The sequence below is a fragment of the Buteo buteo genome, chromosome 10 (assembly GCF_964188355.1).
Source record: "Buteo buteo chromosome 10, bButBut1.hap1.1, whole genome shotgun sequence".
NCBI lineage: Eukaryota > Metazoa > Chordata > Aves > Accipitriformes > Accipitridae > Buteo > Buteo buteo.
Window position 1 is genome coordinate 25,188,985 of NC_134180.1, and position 20,148 is coordinate 25,209,132.

General features: G+C 39.5%; 1 protein-coding gene across 1 annotated transcript in view; it reads left to right on the forward strand.

The window, feature by feature from the left end:
• Window positions 1-20,148, forward strand: part of ABCA4 (ATP binding cassette subfamily A member 4) — a 72,082-nt gene that overhangs the window by 23,493 nt on the left and 28,441 nt on the right. Inside the window, exons 12-19 of the mRNA XM_075038962.1 lie at window positions 548-724; window positions 3,652-3,874; window positions 5,693-5,914; window positions 7,857-8,061; window positions 10,694-10,792; window positions 14,826-15,050; window positions 17,678-17,855; window positions 19,213-19,344. Of these exons, the coding sequence (XP_074895063.1) occupies window positions 548-724; window positions 3,652-3,874; window positions 5,693-5,914; window positions 7,857-8,061; window positions 10,694-10,792; window positions 14,826-15,050; window positions 17,678-17,855; window positions 19,213-19,344 (1,461 nt within the window). The remainder of the gene's footprint in view (window positions 1-547; window positions 725-3,651; window positions 3,875-5,692; window positions 5,915-7,856; window positions 8,062-10,693; window positions 10,793-14,825; window positions 15,051-17,677; window positions 17,856-19,212; window positions 19,345-20,148) is intronic.

Consider the following 20,148-nt stretch of genomic DNA (forward strand, 5'->3'; position numbering starts at 1 on the left):
CTGCTTAAGTTTTTGCTTGGATCCATCACTGGGAGAGGCAGATAAGGAAGTCCTACGTGGATTGTGACCCAGCTGTCCTCCACCTGGATAGCCGAACTTCTCTGTTGTTCCTCCTCAAGTTCCCCTCAAATGGACTCACTTAAAGGGACAGCAGAAATAATTTCTCAGGATTGTCTACATGGATGAATATAATGGTGTTGTAGTTGTAGTCTAGCTGTTCCAGTTTCATCTCCAAGAATACTGTATTCCAAATACAGTTATTTCTATTCTAGAACAGTTACTGTGCTCCATGATTAATTTATGTACATTTTTGGCCAAAATTGCTATTCTGCGTCAGCGTAGAGAAAATTAAAGGAAACAAAAGAACTTTCCAGGTCATATACTTGCTCAAGCACTGTGGCCTGATAGAGCAAAATCTAGAAAAGACAACTCCAGGCATTGCCCCTACAATTTAAGTAGCTAATATTTATTTATTTATTTTCCCCATCTGCCCCTGCCCTAAAGCCACTGTTTACCCAAATGATTTCCATGTGAATTTTCTTTTGAGGTACTGGGATCCTGGTCCAAGAGCTGATCCTGTGGATGATTTACGTTATATCTGGGGAGGCTTTGCATATCTTCAAGACATGATTGAGCATGGGATTATAAAGACCCAGACCAACACTGATGTGCCATTAGGAATTTATCTGCAGCAAATGCCATATCCATGTTTTGTGGATGATGTGTGAGTAAAAGCAGTTTGTCTTAATTCTGATGAATACTTGGATTGCTGGGTGCTTTAAGACTCTCAAGCACCGGTTCTAACCGTAGTCCTAAGGTATATATGCAAGAGCAGTAACTGAGACATAACTGAATGAATTTATTCTTCTTATCCTGTCATAACCCAGACTCCAGAAGCTACCTTTGCCAAAATGCTACCCCTAATCCCAATCCTGGCCTTTGTTGCATCTAGGCAAGCAGTGTCCAGACCTAAAATGAACACAAAATTGGCCCCTTAAAAGCAGCGGTTTTCTTCCAATTTTGCATATCATGCAAAATAAAAAAAAAATCATCTGGGACTTTTTGGCCTTACTTTTCCAGGCAGTAATAATAACCTAACCTAAACCTTCATATTGATTACAGCCAAGAATCCATTGTCAACAGGGCACCACAACTATAATGCTTTGATCCTTAACAGCATCAGCCCTTGAACTACCTCTGTGTTTACACAGGACCCAGCAAAAATGTGATCTTTTAAAAAGTTTTTATCTAACTAAAACTAAGTCTCATGCTATAGCATATGACCAGCGCCTGTAGCAAAACTGAATACAAAGCACTGACCCATGTTAGAACAAATACTGCATCCTTCAGTTAACTGTGCAGAATCCATTGAAGTATAGTAAGCTTCTTTTCCCTAATCTCTAAACACCTTTCTTTATATCCAAAGAATCATTTCCTAAAGAAAAAGAAAATGCTTGTCCCAATGGAATTGGTACCTCTCTTGCTATCTCTGTAAGTCTTGAAGAATCAAACAACCTCGTCTCTTCAAGTGTATTACCAAACCCTAACCCTAGACTTAATCATGTCTAGATATACCAATACACAAAGCTGTAGTTTTTGGTCTTTGAAGACACCTACAGGCCTTGCAGAATCCCAAGAAATTTAGGCTCTTGTAACTCTTTCTTACTAAAATCCTAACCAGATCCCTAAACAGGATTCCATGTATAACTACTTGCCTAGTATCTGCAATTAAACTGGATATATAGCATTTGTTTCTGTTAACATCAACCCTTTTCTTTCCCTTGTGGATGCTAGTGTTCAACAATAACCTGGTGTCCTTTAACCTTCTCCCTAATTCCTGTCCATGTTTTTTATGCAGATTGACTGTTTCTTGTCTTAAATCTCACATGAATCTAGCAAAGGATTCCAGGACTGTGGCTGCAGTTCATTATTGCAGGCACCAGGAGTTTCCTTCCCTGGTGAAGAGCAGAATAAAGAAGCTAAAGAAGAAAGAGGTGGTTTGTTGCTCTGTAATGAGAAAAGAAAGGGACTGTGCTCCTGGGTGTGGAGATTTCATGGCTACATGGAGGCAGAGGGGCTGTGAATGCTGTGGCCCCCATTAGCACTGCCTGAACCATCACATGTGCTCCAGATTTTATGAAGCGGTGCCTCTTCCCTGTTCACAGTGTGCCTGCTCCATTGCTGCAATCTGTGCTACTGCAGCTGTCTTGGTATACAAGTCACTCCAGAGGAGAAAAAAAAAAACCACTATAGAAATAATTTCATAGTTCTGTCAGCGCGCTCTGTGCAGGCAAATGCTAGTACTTCAGATAACGGTAGACTGCAGACATACATAATTTGACCTGTCATTCCCATCAGTCATTATCTGTTAGTCTGACAAAATGTTGCCCTGGCAAGCCTGCTGTTTATTTCCTCCCCACTGAGAATAGTGCTGAGGCAGAAACCCCATCTGTGCAAAGGTTCTCTGAAGCCTGCAGCAGCCACACACAGTTCAGGGCTGATATCCAAACCCAGTGATGGCCTCTGCAGAGAGCCTGCTTAAGTGAAGCAAGCGCATCCTCATGGTAAACATGTATGTTGTGCTATGCATGGCCTTGTGCTGGGTTACATGTGTCCACCAACAGGCAAAACCCAGTGTAGCCCAGGCCATTCCACAGAAGCATGGCTTTGTGTCAGCAGGCCAGATTGCTCTTCAGGAATTTTTGGTAACGTGAAGATTTTCCATTTGTTTTGACAATGGAGTAGCTATGATAGCATATGGCAAAAATGTAGTTCTGTAGGGGTCAGATTTAGGAAGCTGAAGATTTTTTGCTCCTTTTTGGTTTTTGCAGCTCCAAGCTTTTGGGCTTTAAAGAATTAAGTCCATTTGGGTTCTGGGGTAATTTAATTGAAAAATTGCAATCCCAAATTAATGCAAAATATTTTCAGCTTTTTTACCCCCAAATCTCTTCCTCACCCTGACAGCACACTTGGGGCAGTGCTTCACCAAGGATCATCTTCCAGGGCTGACCAGCCATAGAATATGGGGGGAGGGACAGAGAAAGGGAGCAGCACCTTCATCACAGCACATGAAGGGCCACGCACCGCAGCCTGTCCCAGCACTGTCATTTTGGAAATGGTACTATGTGGGACAGTCACAGTTCATTCCCTGAGTCATGGTTTGTATGAATTCAACAGCCTTGCTGGCAGCATCTGATGCTTTCAATGCTTAATTTGTTTAATTCTTTTGCCAGTGAGTTTTAGGAGCATAAAGCCACAGTGACACTCCCAAATTGTTAACATTAGCATATATCTTAAAATATTCTTTGTACATCATAGTAAAAGAATTATGGCGATTCACTGTGAAGAGAGATGTATTTTCATGAGCCACCACATGTTTTATAGCCTTCAGTAACCTTTAGAACCTCTTTGTAAAATAGAAATAACATTTATCTGTTTCATGGGAGTGTAGCAACCATTAGTTCTTTACTATTTAGGTAGCTTGTGAAGTTCACCAGCAACGTGTTATTGAAGTTCAGACTGAGAATTTCCAGTCCCACATTTGATAAATGCATTCTTCCCCACTCCTTTTCCTTTTTGTTCTTGCTTTTCATCTCAATATTTCTCTGTTTTATCTGAATTTAATACATTTCTCCCTTCTTGCTTTGGTAGCTTCATGATCACCTTAAACCGCACCTTTCCCATCTTCATGGTGCTAGCTTGGATATATTCCGTTTCCATGATTGTGAAGAGCATAGTGCTGGAGAAGGAAATGCGTCTGAAAGAGGCTATGAAGAACAGGGGTATAACTAATGGCGTGATTTGGTGCACTTGGTTCCTAGACAGCTTTGTCATGATGGCTGTGAGCACGTTCCTCCTCACAGCACTGATTATGGTAAGGATTGCCACTTTCAAACTCACTGTTCTGTTTGCACTGCTGATACCAGTTTGCTGTTGAGGAAGAACAGTAGCCATTCATAAAGAGATGTGAATGGCTGCTGGCCTGTTCTGATTGCAGCACGTAGCAGGCACATTTTTCTAAGCAGACCTCGTGACAGCATCAGCACTTGGCAGAGACAGAAAGATAAATTCACTGGTAAGATTTATTTTGAGATCCCCCACAGAACACTACATCAAGCTGATTATATATTTTATTTCCTATAGACAGAGGCAGATCTCTCAATAAATAATAATTGTTGCTTTAAATAGAAGGGATCATAATATGAAGAATTTTAATCTTGTAATTCGCCATATATGATTCATTTGTAATATTCAGTGCTTGCCTGCTTAGAAATTATGCCATTATTTCAATGGAAAAAGACTGCAAGGACAGAACTTTCAGGAAAGCCTGAAAAAAAGAAAAAAAAAACCACAACCAAAACAAACACCAACAAACTTTTACTTCTGTAACTCAGAGTTGCTGTAATTTTTGTAACTTTTCGGGACAGTTTGGATGTTGTCTCTAAGTACTATCTCTTATCTCTGTTACCTGAGAACCAAGCTCCTCCTAGCTGCTACATTTAGTTTTATTAATCTCTAACATTTTGATAGGGAAGAATGCCCTTGCATCTTTTCTGATGTGGGGAACTGCTATTGGTATAAATGCATAGCGAGGGTTCAATCCACTCTATTTTATCAGCCTGTCCTGATGAGTTGTTCTAGTTCTTTGCAGTTCCATTACAGCTTGGGTGGGTAGAGAAAGCTTACTTTATTTGCTACACTGGTTTAATTAAAAATCAGGAGGTAATTAATACCAGAGAGGAGTGTACTTATACCTTTGATTCACTTCCTTTCCTGGATTTCACTATGCCAGTGTGAGGCACCTTTGTAAATACATTCTTATGAGAGATTGTTATCACTGTTGATAAAGAAATCAGTCTCAGAGGCCCAGTGGGATGTTGCAACAATGTTGAGACCTATTCATAGCCTTATAGACCTATTTGAACCTTATTTAAGGCTCAAAACAAAGTTGAGCCTAATAAATAGGTCTCAACATTGGTTTTTAGGTGTAAATACATAATAGCAGTCCATGATCTTCTTGATAAGGAGTGTTTAATCTACAAAAGCTCCAAGGAAGAAAGGTCAATAAAAGTTCACCCAGTGGGTAGTTTAGTACACAAGGATTTCTGAGAAACTTGGATTCCTCAGATGTGATACCCTCCTGGAGTTTGAATATCATTAGGTGCAGAAGCTTTATAATTTTCCTGTTTGTTTGGGGGATTTTTAAGATGCATTTTGTCGGGCTTCCTTACATTGTCTTTCCTGCACATTGAGCAAGTGGACTGAGGAGAAGATGAGAAGAGATCAATGAAAATTTATTATGATAATTCAAATAGTTTTATTTAAAATGTATGAATTTCTAAGCAGGCACATCTTGCTTGGAATCATTTGCTTATTAAGACGGGGACAGAATGCCCCTGTGATCAGTTATGATCTTAATTCAGTCATCAAATATGCATATGAACTCCACAGCCTATTGTACTAACCTGAAGTCACAATCTGAGAGCAGGGATGAAGTTAGATGAAGGATTTGTTATTGTAATGACCTTGGGTGTTGAAACATTACTGCCTGGGAGAGTTAGAACTCATATTAGGTAAGAAAGGCTGGCTTATTACTCATTACATGTTACATGTCAATGGCAATTCTGACCTTTTCTGCTAGTTCAGAAACGGGCAATACTACTAAATTTTTCTGTTTTCTTTTTGCTTACAGTCTGGACAAGTACTACATTATAGCAGTCCACTTCTCTTCTTTCTATTCCTGCTGACATTCACCACAGCCACCATAATGCAGTGTTTCTTGTTCAGCACCTTCTTCTCCAAAGCAAATCTGGCAGCTGCCTGCAGTGGAGTCATCTACTTCACCTTGTACCTGCCCCACATTGTCTGCTTTGTCTGGCAAGACCGCATGACTGTTAATCTGAAGATCCTAGCAGTAAGCCTTTCACTGATTATATGGTATCTTTGGGTTCAAATTTTAGCTGCCCTTCTCACTGTGCATATATGAGTAATAAAGCATTGCACACCTATTCCTCTCTGCTTTTTTGTTTCAGAGAGGGGGAGACCTCTGAATCTCTCTCAAATAATTAGGGATTGCAAGTGAATAAGCCTTTAGCAGGCCTAGTGACCAAGAAATATTTTCATGGCTTTTAGAAAATTCAATAAAATTTACTTTACTTTTTGAATGCTAGGAAATTAGCATAATGTTCAAAACACCTCCTTATAAGTCAAAGCAACTTTTTCTTCTGATATGCTTAATAAATACAAAGGCAATTCATGAAATGGGTTTGGTTATCTTTCTTACGTGCTATAACCTAGTTAACAGGGTAATATCTAAGGATGAGAAGACCTCAGGTTCATGTTCCTTCTTTACCTGAACATAGAGTTAGGATTTGAACCCAAGTTCCAAAGCTCTGAGAAATATCTTCCATCTAAGAAGTTGTAGACATTCTCCATGCAGTGCTTTCTTCTTGGTTCTTTTCCATTATAGGTAAGATACTTAACAATTAATTCAGTGGAGCTGGAAACTTCTTGCTGTTTTTTTGAAATGGAACTGTGAACTTACAAAATTATTCAGACTGATTTTCTGTTGCCCAATCAATCAGGAAGGGGAGTGGGTGCTTGAATCCAGCCTCCCCATCTTTGCTGAGCATTCTAACAACCTAGGTAAAAGAGAAGTACTGTCTTCTCCTCTTACACTAGGAAATCTAATGAAAAAGAAAACAAAACACTTTAAAAGCTGTAACTAAGTGTAAATATGGCTATGAATTGGCTTTCTTAACTGATGTACTGTACAGATGTAGTATATACCGTTTTCAGTTCTACCAATTAAGGCAATAAAGTGCAAAACTTGATCCTGTCATTAAGTCAGGAAATGAGTAGGGCTGGCCTCTGACAGGTTCTGATTTGGGAAGAAATCTTGAGACTAGCATACAGTCTAAGCAGAAAGACACCTCTCTTCTCACCCTAAAGTGAAGGAGGCGGCATCCATGTAAGAAAGGATATTTGCTGGCCACAAGTCATGAATATTCTTCTCTGTTCCTGATACGTTTGGTCTTATATTTGTTGTTCAAAGTTAGTCTCTGAAAAAGAGCTAATTAGAAAGGATAAGGGGTGGGGTACACATGTGTAGGGAGTCTGAAAAAAAAAAATTCAGGACAGGTAAAGTAATTGAACAATAAATATATTGTTGAAAACCAAATATTTTTTACTTAGCACACTATGATAGTGCCTCACTAAAAGCTGCTGTTAGGATCCCTCTTGTCCCCTCATTTTCCTAAGATCTGGCATTCCTGGCTGAACTACATACCCTGTGAAACAGCACTATATCACTTCTTGCTCTGTTTTTTTGCAATCCAACATTGAAGAGGATGTTTGGGTATTATACTGGTTTATTAGTTTGTTGTGTGAGAACCAGGTAGCAGACACACCAGGGGAGGGGATGGTTGTGGTTTTCCTTATCCTCAGCATCTGGTGTACTTTCTGTCTTGGTACTTACAGTGGCCCTGCCCCATACACTCAGGAAATATTTTGTTTCTCCAAGATAGGCAAAGGTGTACACTGCAAACTTCTAGATTCATCTATAGTATTTTCTGAACAGAGATACTAATGGAAAAAACCAAGCTGTGAAGGTTGCCTAGTAGCTAAAGAAATACAGCCAAGGTTGAATTCAGTCTATTATGGCTAAATAGTTAGGATTGCCACTGTTCAGAGGATTAAATATCCTAGTCCAATATAAAAGTGAAACCACTTTTCCCTGATCATTTGTTAGGCATTATCAAGTTTTGAAGTCCAGTCTCTAAAGGTCATCTTCTGTTGTGCTTGCTTTACAAAATGTCCATCTGTCTGAGTTGAATGTAATTTTTCCTTTATTCCAGAGTTTGGTCTCTCAAGTAGCCTTTGGTTTTGGTACAGAATACTTGTCACGCTACGAAGAGCAAGGTCTTGGCCTACAGTGGGGTAACATCAGAACCAGTCCCTTGGAAGGAGATGAATATAGTTTTCTTTTTTCCATCAAAATGATGCTTTTTGATGCTTTTCTCTATGGAATACTTTCTTGGTATCTTGATAATGTTTTTCCAGGTATGTCAATTTCTTATTCATACAAAATAGTGGTAGTTGTTGTAAACTATGTTAGTCTAATCAGTCTCTGAGTATTTCTCTGTCAGAAAAAGGGTATTTGACATTGTAGACCGTGAGTCTAATCCAGTATAGCACCACTGGTTTATTCAGGGCTTCCACTTTCTCTCTTTCTTTTTCCTTTCTCTTATTTTAGTCCTGAAAAGAATGGGGAAGGAGGAAAGAGTAAGAAGGAGAATGCAATTTCTAGTCCTGCTTTAAAATTTAAATAGAAAATAGGTCTTAAAAAATATCTGTTAAAACCCAATTTGTGTACATATTTTTCTTTCGAGAGATTTCAACCATTTCTAGTGAGAATTTTTAAGATTTTTGAAAATATAGAAATAACAGTTCTAGTTCACATATATACTATGGTCACATTAGGCCCACTGTTTCTTAAAGGATGGTACTATTTTCTGAGACATATACTGTGTCCTAGGCAGCTGTGAAAGTTCCTGTGTGGATTTATTTTATTTCTAAATGAGCATCCTGGTTTTAGTGTGAGTTCACAAAAGGATTATCAGTTTAAAAGTTTGGGAATTTTCTTTGTGAGAAAATGGTTTGTCCTTGTACATTAAATGATTATCTTACTTCTTATTGAATATTGTTACAATATAATAAATGCAGATTCTTATGCTGTCCAAGCAAGTGAGCTTTCTTTTCATTAATTTATTACTCCCACATGTGAACTGCAGTTCCAGAATGTGTTTCTTGGCAGATGGCTTTTTTCTTTTTTTTTTTTTTTTTTTTTTTTTTGCTTGAGTGGTTACTCAGAATTTGAGAAATTGCAGGGTTTCTAGTTATGAAGGAAAATTAATGATGTATAGGGTAAGATGGTGCTTGTCTGCACACATCACTAATGATAGTTAATCCAAATCAAGAAAAGATAAGGATTTGTTAAATGGTTTTAGATGTGTCTGAGGATATTTTGCTTCAAAATTAAAGTTTGACCTATGCTTTGGTTTTGTCCCTACCAAAGTGAGCTATGCTACACCAAATTAATGCCTTTTCTGTTTTTAAAAAATGTGTCCTCACAAAGAAGTTTAGTGCAATTTTAATATACTTATTTTCAAAGCTGATTTGCAGTAACTTTACTAAAAGTTCCTCTTTGGAGAAGCCCATGTTGCAACTCTGTTTATTTAAAAAAGAATGGACAATGTACTATTGCCATGAACACAGCAGGAATTAAACAATGTGAGTTTCTTTGCTCATAGATCCAAGTTGGTTTTTTTCAGCCAGTGCTATACACAAAAGTAACGCCTCCCAGGGCTTCTATTCATTAGCTTCATTTCCTCCCAGTATTTGCTCTGAGTGTCTCCTTGGCTTTTTGCTCCTCTGTTCCTGTGGAATTTCTCATAGCATTTCTTTATCACACACATGCAGACCTACCAAATTAATGCTGTAGTCTTTGAGCTTACTATATGAGTTCCCTAGATAATCCCTATGAGTTCCCCTTTGAACTGTATGGTTCAGATCCTGCTCAAGTTTTCTCTGCAACCAACCACCCACTGGCACACTGGACCTTTGGCTATTTGAGCATTCTGCTCCATAATGGAGTTTACTTGGGTTTTGCATTCATCCTGAATGAGAAGCAGTTGTTTTAGCCACCAGCTTCAAAGGGGTATAATCCAGTCCATAACAAGTGCAAGGCAAACTGCTTATGGATGCAGACAGAGCGTTTGTGTACGCTAATGGGAGTACAAGTGGTCGCCTGAAATACAGGGCATTTTTGGTAAGTCAAAAATAAGCAGACATTTTCATAAACAGTGGGTTTCAATATAGAAAAACTGACCATCTTTCAGTGAGCATTACAAATCCATTTACTTATTTTGAGTAAGTAGCACAAGACCAATAACATCTGGGTTCACAAGGATGCCAGTTTTAAACATAGCAGCTCAAATCCTTGCATTCTATAAATCAATATTATCCAGGAAAACAGTGTTGACTTGCACTAGCTCTAGTCTGGCCTGACAAGAACTGATAATGTTATTGTACCTTGTATTTTCAAAACAGAATCAAACTGTAACCAAAAAAGCCCATTTCTGCTTAAGAAAAGGATTGCTCTGTTGTCACTTTTCCTGCAAGGCTGTGTGCTGAAATAATAGCCAGAGTCTCTTTTCTCATTGCCAGTTGTGAATTCAGGCCCAGGCTATTAAGTGTAAATATAATAAGCTTTTCACTCATGTCAACTCTCAAGTGTTAAGTGGGCCTTAGAAGAAAATCCCTGAGTGAGCCTGGGATCCTATCTTAAGTAGTCAGGGTGTTCCTTGACAGCTGCTGCCTGGTTGGTGAAGATTCAAATTGTCCCCATGTAGGGAGTAGATTCATTCTGTAATTAAACCACATTCTACTTAAGAAAAGGTATGGCCAATCAGATCACATATTTTCTGAATATTTTACTCCTGTCCAAAAGAAAAAAAAAAATCTGCAAACAAAATCTGTTCTGTCAGGTATTTGGTGGATGGTTTGACCTTCTGATATGCAACACTAGGACTGCAAATGTTTATAATTATAGCTCAGACTTTACCTAGATGAATTTGTGCCTACCAAGGAATGTGTTTATGAAGTGCACTTTACCTACTTATTTTTGTTTCAGGAGACTATGGGCTACCACAGCCTTGGTATTTCCCTGTGCAGGAATCTTACTGGCTTGGCTCTAGAAACCCAAAAGCTGAGAAAACAGCAACTGCTGATGGTAAGTTCTTTTAAAACTTTGGTGTTTAGAAATAACTTCAAAACCACTGATCCGCTTAGAGGTGACTACGTAACATTTCCATTACTTGGGCTGGTGTAAATACACCCAGCTACACACTGGGAATCTCAGCAGGTGCCTTTGAACTTTGAGTGGCCTGCTATTATTGGAGTTATTAGAGGTGAGTCACTGTTCCATCTGAGAGCCTTTAAAGCATGGGTTAACAAGCAACATCAAACCCCCACTCTCTAACCAACACCTTTTGAGACATTCAAGGAGTTCTTATTGCTCAACACAGCATCTGTGAAATGAGCCAAAATGAAGTAGAATGTTGATCTTATTTACGCTAAGGCTTCCCCATTTTTCTAAACCTGATTCTTTTCTACCTAGTTTGACACTAATTTAAGTTTGTTTACTTTGGGTTTGTAAGCAAGATCAAAATTTATGCCACCCTTGGACCAACGTGGATGAGTGCAAAAATCCTGCTTTTGTGGATTTTTTTTTTCTGTGCATTGATACTGGAGTAGTTAAGAACAACATGTGGGTGATTGTATTTAAATAGGAGTTAATGCAGACTGATGATTAATGTCTGGAATAGAGGCTTGAAATCTGTCTTAAATTTGCAAGGTAACAGTGAAACCAATCAAAATGACAGATGAAGAAATATTTTTTTCAGTCTTCTCATTACCATTCTTACCCTTCATCAACTCAGACAGACTGCTGACAAGGCAGTCTCATCTCGGTGATACCTATAAACCGGAAGGGAGTTAATCCTTTCTGTGAACATGTTGATAATACATTCACTGCTCACATGTTTTGATCAGAAAAGAGGAGGTTATAACATTGTTTTTTGTGAAGAGGCTTTGCCTTTTGGTGCATTCTGAGGGAATGAACAGGTTTTCCTTTAGACTCGCTGTGAGGGTATTCAGAATGGTAGAGGCTTATCTAGATATTATGGAGTCTGTTACCTCCTTTGGCTTTGCAAATGCTGCCCACCAGCTTAGAATTTGACTGTCCAGGAAGGAGAAGGAAAGAGCCAAAGGAGAACTTAGAGCATGTTTTTAGATGAATGGAAAATTTCCGAAGACCCAGATGTCAGCCACTACATCTCATTGACTTTCTGTGGAATTTCAGCGTATCCTGCACCAGAGCTCTTTTGAATATCTCAGATTTGGAGCACAGTTACTTACAGGATTTTAACATTTCCTATTTATTTAGTTTAAGCCAAAATTTAGTAGAAATTAAATCCATTTTCTGGTTACCTTAGTACCTCATAAGTTCTGTGTGTTCTTTAATTTATTTCCAATACAAGGCAGACTCATGATTTCTTAGTACCCAAACTAAAGGTTGTGAGAAGGCTTGAAAGCCCCAAAATATTCAGTTGTTCAGGTGGGTCAGGTTTTTTTTTTTTTACTTTTTTGCCAGGTTTTTTTATTTTATGAGTTTTTAATAGCATTTTTTTGATTACTTAGACAAAACATTTTGCTTAAGTGAAACCTAGAGTTTATTTTGTACGTGACATTACATCAGATAACTGAACTTCTAACAGTTCACTGTTGAGGAAAAAATGGGGCAATCTTGCAGTCCCTTCCACAGCTCACATCCTAGTTCTGCTGATGCTTATCAGTCCCTGGTAAGATTAAGAGGTAGATCCTTCTGGAAGCCATTCCCAAAAACATGAAGGACAAGGTGATAGGAAATAATGAACGTGGATTTACCAAGAACAAATCTTGCCTAACCAGTTTGATTTTCTTCTGTGATGACTGGATCAATGGACAAAGGGAAAGCAGTGGATGCCATTTAACTTGGCTTTAGCAAGGAATTCAGGGTGGATTCATGTAGTATTCCGATAGCCAAATTGATGAGATACAGGCTGCTTGAGTAAACACTAAAGTGGGTAGAAAATTGACTGAACCGTTGGGCCCAAAGGATTGTGATCAGCAGTACAAAGCATAACTGGGGACCACTTATTAGTGGCAGGGGTCTGACACTGTTTAAGGACTTAATACTGTTTAAGGACTTTATTAACAGCCTAAGTGATGGGATAGAGGGCACCAAAAGCAACTTTGTGGAAGGTACCAAATTGGAGGCAACAGTGGAGTGCAGGGCAACTCTTCAGAGGGACCTCAACTGTCTGGAGAATTGGCTTTATAGGAACCTCATGGAGTTTAACAAAAGTAAATGCATAATACTGTGTCTGGGATGGAATAACTCCACAGGACAGTACAGACTGGGCACCACCTGGCTGGCAAGCAGCTGTGTAGAAAAGGTCTGGCTGATAACATGTTGAACATGAGCCATCAAGTGTGCCTGTGTAGCTATGAAGACCAGATGCATCCTGGACTTTATTAGCCAAGAGTATAGCCATCAGTTCAGGGGAAGTTATTCTTCCCTTCTAGTCAGCACTTGTGAGGCTGCATGTGGTGTACTGTATTGTCTGGTTTGGGGATCCTCATTGAAAGGAAGACATAGAGTTACCGGAGGGACCTCAGTAAAGAGCCACCAAGTGGATTAGGAGGTGGAGCGTATAATATACGAGGAGATGCTGAGAGAGCTGGATCTGCTCAGCCTTAAGAGAGAAAGCTAAGATAGAGCTAGACTTCTCAGATATGCCTAGTGGAAGCATGAAAAGCAATGGATGTAGGCTGAAAAACAGGAATTCTGATTTAATATAAGAAAAAATTATTTATTTTGAAGGTAGTTAGAACACTGGAACAGGTTTCTCAAAAAGGTTGTGAAAACTTCATTTTTTGGAGATAGTCACTGTAATCTGATTTGGCCCTATTTTTTTGAGGATTGAACTGGAGATCTTTGGAAATCCTTTCTGATCGGAATTATTCCATTATTATGTCAGCTAGCCTGAGTGTGCTGATACTTATTTCATCCTTTCTTCTTCAAAACATTGCCTTGGGTTTTCTCAAGCAGGGACAGTTGGAAAGGTCATCTCTGATTAATTCCTTTGTAGGAGGCATGTGATTCTTAACTAGTTGAAGAACTAAGACTCTTCAGTGCCTCAGCTTACTTGAACAACTGTAGAACTTTTCTCAACTCTTATCATTCCTTCAAGGGTAATATTAAGCATTTTCCTAATTTATCATAACTGGTTAATGTGTTGGGAAGAAAACTGGATAAGAAAATATCAGATAATGTAAATGCACAGCTGAAAATAAAGCTAAACTCATAAATTATCTTGATATTTTTAAAATTTACTTCTATCAGTGCACTTTTGTATCTCCCACTTTGCCATTTTAGGTGACATGGTGAACTTGTTTATGTTGCTATTTGTGCACCAGGTAATTTTATACAGTTTTATGGGCCAAAATTTCTTATAGCAGAAAGTTACAGTGGAATTTCACAACAAAATTAAGTCCTAGACCATCTGATAAATTACAGTTTTGCTAGTTGCACTCTAGGCTTGAATTTGTGTTATGTAAACAGTTCCTGCAGGGGCTCCCTCTTCTTACATCACTGTTCTTCCTGCTTCAAGCCTGTCCCCATTAGTGGTTTTATATGACTATTTTCCTTCATGGCAGCAAGGTCTAAGACCAAACTGGAAAGCCAGAAATTATTGTATAAAAGTTAACACCAACTCATGCATTCTGGCCTGGACCTAGTCTCTTAATCTAAGTAGCAGTTTAGCAGTTTGCTTTTCATTTAACCTTTTAATTTTGTTTTTCTTCCTCTCACTCTCTGTAAGTCTGGGAAATGTTTGTATAGCCTTTCTGTCCATGTGGTGAAGAATTTGGTCTACAGCTGCATGGACAAAATATAAAGCATGTACCTAATATTAGTCAGGGTCTTCTACTCTGAGTCTATAATTGCAAAATTGTCAGTCATCTTCCTTAAATATCTGTTCCTGACTCTGTGAAGCAGATTTTAAGCTACATGGCTTTGAGTGCTGTGTTCCTAACCTGATAATTAATGCTCTTGGAGAGCTCAAGGCTTTGGACTACCTCCTTTTCCTCAAAGCACCTCTAGAGATAAGAGGAAATTAAATTTTGGTTAATTAAATGTTGGTTACATTTGGTTTATATAGAAAAAAGTCTGGAGTCAGAAGGCTGTGTGGATCAGAAGGCCGTGGAAGGGGAAAAAAATGAAAGCAGAACAAAGAAATCTGAAGAACCTGAAAAGCCAGAAGAAAAGACTGACAACCAGAGGGAGAAGGATGGTAAAAACAAACAATGTAAACACAAACGAGAAAAAGAACCCGGCGAGCAGGGGAAGCCTAAGACAGATGTCCAGGACAAAGATGAAATTAATAGTAAGGAGAGAGAGCAACCTGAGTACTTCTGAGATACTATACTCATTGTACTTCATAACAAACTAGATGTAGGAGTGACTGGAGTCAAACCACAAGAGCCCAGTAGGCTGCAGAGGATAGCATGCAACTGCCAGAGCTAAGCTCAGGGGAGGCACTGACTCTCCCAGCTACCCTCTTACTGATTCCTCTACATTCACAGTCCCTCAGACTATTTTAGCCACCATGAATAAGAGAGCTGCCTTTCAGAAGAGCTCTGTAACTTATTTTTTATCATGCAAATGCAGGCTGTTTCTATGGCAAGTTAGTGTTCATGCTGAGGGAAGCCTCAGAGACATATACATTGACTTTGTAGAATTAAACAGAGCCACGACTTCAGTAAAAATCTTAATGCTGAGAGAAATGTTCTTCCCTCTTAGTCCCCCTCCCCCCCACTTTTTTTTTTGCCTATCTTTAGTGTGTCTTGTATCTGTAGGAAAGGGCTGGTTTCAAAGGGATTTATCTGAAGTGCTCTCTGTGTGTGTCTGCAGCCTTTTCTGATGCTGACATTAGCCACCACCTAGGAATTACTGAATGGCCTGCCTTGTTTTCAAGTCCCAATGTCATCTTTTGTAGAGAGCCAGAGGAGTTTTCTGTATGTGATGCTCAGAGGAATGCATGTGGATTCTGTAGCAGAAGTAACTACTACAGACAGCTCTCAGCCCACTCTGACTCTCTTGAAAAGCTAGAGATAAAAGTGGGGTCATCAGAGCTCCTCACGTAGGCACTGAAAATATGCATTCAGGGTGAATGGAAACAGGACAGGACTTCAAAAGAAAAAAAGACAGGCAGAGGGCAAAGGTTATTTCAGCCAATCTTCTCCTAGTACTGCCTTATCTTTGTGGTGCTGTATGTGTCAGCTCCCAGGTTCCAGTTGCTCTATGGCCACAGAGGAAGGGCTTTGCCTGTCACTGCACAAAAAAGCCTGCCTTCCGTTTCAGCTAGCCACCCAGGAACTGGGAGACATGTGGAGAAGCCAGGAGCAGATCTGGTATGGTTCAAGGACACAGTTTCCAAAATGGCTTCATGTAAGAGCTAGTGCTTCGTGTAAGAGTAATGGGATGGGAAATGGAGAGTAGTTCTAATGGCTTAACTCTAGTGCAGTCCTATATTAGCACAGGTTAGCAGAGCAGGGCAGACACACTGTAAATCTGTCCTAATTGCTTGATATGTGTTAAGCAGAGCTTTCACCAAAGCCCCATCCACATCCCCCACAAATGCTGCCACCTCTGAAGAAAGCCCTAAAAGGTCCAAAATTGCACTGAGGGAATAGGATCAGAATGGAGAAATATGAATCACAAAAAAAGGGAGCTCAACCCTCCACCAGTGTCCTTCAGATGATACAAAGCAGATACTGGGGGAGATCATCAAAGAATTTGCCTTAGAACTTGTCAGTGAGTCTTATAGGCAAATATGAATTGAGCTCATGATACACGTTAAACCAAGGATGGTACCTCAATTGCCAATATATGTGTAACTATCTAGCCAGACTCCGTATGAACTTTTGTAAATACAGGGATGTTTGTATTTGGCCCAGTAGGGTAAAAGGAAACTTAGATTTGTTCACAAAGCAAACAAAAAGTTTGTCATAAACATAATTTTATTTAAAATAATGCTACCCATTCTAGATGAATTATTTCAGCTGCTCTGTAGTATACACAGCTCTCTCATCTACAACATATTTGGGACTTTTTCCTGAGCATTGTTTATAATGATAGTCATACAAGCCACTGATGGAGGTGTGGCTGGTTTCACCCAGATGGCATTGGCTGCTCTCCACACAGGCCTGCTGGGTACTGAACAATTTAAGTAAACTGCAGTTGCAAAACAAGCCTCCCTACAAAGCCTTAAGCATTCTGTGTAAACAAAAGTGGACAGGGTCTTTAGTTTAAATTTCTCAACTCCCATAATTCACATTGCCCAAGGGCTTAATTTACTTCAAAGTATGTTTTGTCTAGAAGCTGATGCAATAAAACATCCTGATGGTGCTATTTACAATAATACATTTTTAATCCTGAGAGAAAGCCATCCCATGTAGTGCTCATGTTAGGTACTGCCTAAGTCTTGAGCTGGCCTCAGCAAGGGGGTAAATTTCACCTACCAGGATTAGAGGCAAAATGTGGGGTTTTTTAAGTATCATGGTAAAAGAATGCACAGCTGGGCAGATGATTTGAATGGCAGATTTCAGCCTGGCTAGAAAGGCAACCTGCTGCTTGTTTAATGTAATCTCTCAGCCTATCTAAGTATCTACAGTCAACAATCCCAAATAATCTTCCTGCTACACAATGAAAACAGAAAGCATGTTCAGCTTCGCCTGATCCAATGAGTTACCTCTCCACAGACCATTATGATTAGGGGCTTTGCTTCTCCTGTGATTGATACATGGATGAATCTAAATAAATTGCACTGCAGTTAGAAATCTTGCCTCACTTTGGTACTGGTGTGACTGGAGAATCTGGCTCTGGCACATGATGCTGTATTTTACTGGGTATGTGCTGTTGCTTCTGCACTTATTCATGTGTCATCATTGGAACTGGGATTAAAACATGTGCTTTTATTCTTTTTTCATTCTTGATTTCTTGTCTTTCAAGTAAATACCTTCTTTGAGCCTGAGCCAACAGGATTGATTCCAGGAGTATGCATTCAGAACCTGGTGAAGATTTTTGCAAACAGGCCCAAGCCAGCAATAGATGGGATGAATATTACTTTTTATGAGGGCCAGATCACAGCCTTCCTCGGTCACAATGGAGCAGGAAAGACAACGACCATGTAAGTCTGTATTTCAGAAAAAACAAATCCAGGGCAGTCCTCTGTTGCTCTGCCCTGAGGAGCAGTCTTTTCTTTTGACTCTTCCCTTGTCTCTCTACCACCCCTGCAGCTAGATTGACGCACAACATCAAGCTTTTTCCAGACAGGGAAATGCTGCCCCTAGGGAAAGAGAAGATATGCTGGATTAGCTAAAGCCCTGGGAGGGAGGCAATGCATGACAAAACCAAGTGAAAGTCTAGAGAGAAGGAAGCAATTCTTTTCCCCAGAATTCATTTCACATGGCCAAACTCCTGATAGGTAATGAGGGAGAAGGATCTTCTGGCTGAAAGACCTGAAGATTTGAAAGCCACCACGCTCCACATGTTCTTGGTTTCTCTAACTGGCTTTAAATCAGTCACGGTTTTTGGTCTGTGTGCAAAGGAGTATAAAATATAGGCCCTCTTTAGACAAAAATGGTTACATATATGCAAGATCCATGTCCAGATTAAAATGTTCCTCTAATCCTAGAACCCTAATGTCTCAGGAAGCTGGACTTTAGGTATGTTTAATTTTCTTTGTACAGAACTTTATTTGGCAAAGTAGGATTAATTGGTGAACAACACATTTCATGAGTCTGTGACAAAGTCTTTCACCAAATGTTGAAAGAACTGAAGTGTTTCATTATGATTTTTTCCCAGCAGATTTTTAAGCTTTTTTAATTAAAAAAGACACTTATTTCAAATACACTTTAAATTGCCTTTTAATTTTTTAATTGTTCCGCAAGAAATATGTTAAACCCCAAATAAAAGCATTCTAATATGCTGAAATGTTTTGTAAATTTGTTTTTCTATTCTCCTGATAAAGACAAAAATTTCTATTGCTTTTAAGTTTTCAGAACTGAAAAATCTATTATTCATCCAAATCTAGTAACAGGTTCCACTTATTTGCAACATAACATTCAGCCCCCTTCCATTTTACAGAAAATAAAGGTGTAGGGCATAAGTCAGTGCGACTGGAGACCTCAAACCATTATTCTCTATCTTGGTCACAGCGAGCTTCATTTTAGACCCATTTGTACATAGGGGTGATGTAATGTGCTGAAAAAACTACTCTGAAACAGTGTAGCTGACTAAAACAGTTTTTTAATGCAGACCAGAACCATACAGACAGGTGTATCAAAAATTACATTAGCAGATCCACAAGATTCTCACTGTAGCAGGGCAAGAGTATTTATATGTGTGCTTTTTACTGGAACTGTTTCATCGAGGCCCATACTAAGAAGTCATCATGCTCCATCTAGTGGAATCATGCAATGCATCTTTCTAATCAGGCACAGAAAGATAGGAGAGTGGGAGTTTCCTCATTTTTATTTTCCCAGGTCGATACTGACAGGCCTCTTCCCACCTACCTCTGGAACTGTGCTGATTGGCGGTCTGGATATTCAGACTCACATGGACTCCATACGGCACAGATTAGGCATGTGCCCTCAGTACAACATCTTATTCAATCAGTAAGTATCATTCTATACTAGCTTTAAGAATAAGGGTCTGTCGTGGTTTAACCCCAGCCAGCAACTAAGCACCACGCGGCTGCTCACTCACTCCGCCCCCCACCCAGTGGGATGGGGGAGAAAATCAGGAAAAGAAGTAAAACTCGTGGGTTGAGATAAGAACGGTTTAATAGAACAAAAAAGAAGAAACTAATAATGATAATGATGACACTAATAAAATGACAACAGTAATAATAAAAGGGTTGGAATGTACAAATGATGCACACTGCAATTGCTCACCACCTGCCGATCGACACCCTGCTAGTCCCTGAGCAGCGATCCCCGCGCCCCCACTCCCCCCAGTTTCTATACTAGATGTGACGTCACATGGTATGGAATACTCCATTTATGCCACTTTGGGTCAGCTGCCCTGGCTGCGTCCTGTGCCAACTTCTTGTGCCCCTCCAGCTTTCTCACTGGCTGGGCATGAGAAGCTGAAAAATCCTTGACTTTAGACTAAACGTTACTTAGCAACAACTGAAAACACCAGTGTTATCAACATTCTTTGCATACTGAACTCAAAACATAGTACCAGCTACTAGGAAGACAATTAACTCTATCCCAGCTGAAACCAGGACAGGGTCCCACTCTGCATGCTTGACACATCCCCAAAGTTTGTGTTGTCTCTTTCTCTTACAGTGCTGGCAGTAAATATGTCTTAGAAGCACATATCCAGCTCTTAACAGTCAGATGGGGTAGGTGTTGCCCTTCTCCAGCAGAAATCTCCTGCATCATTTAGGTGGGAACAAAGAAGTTTCTAAGGAA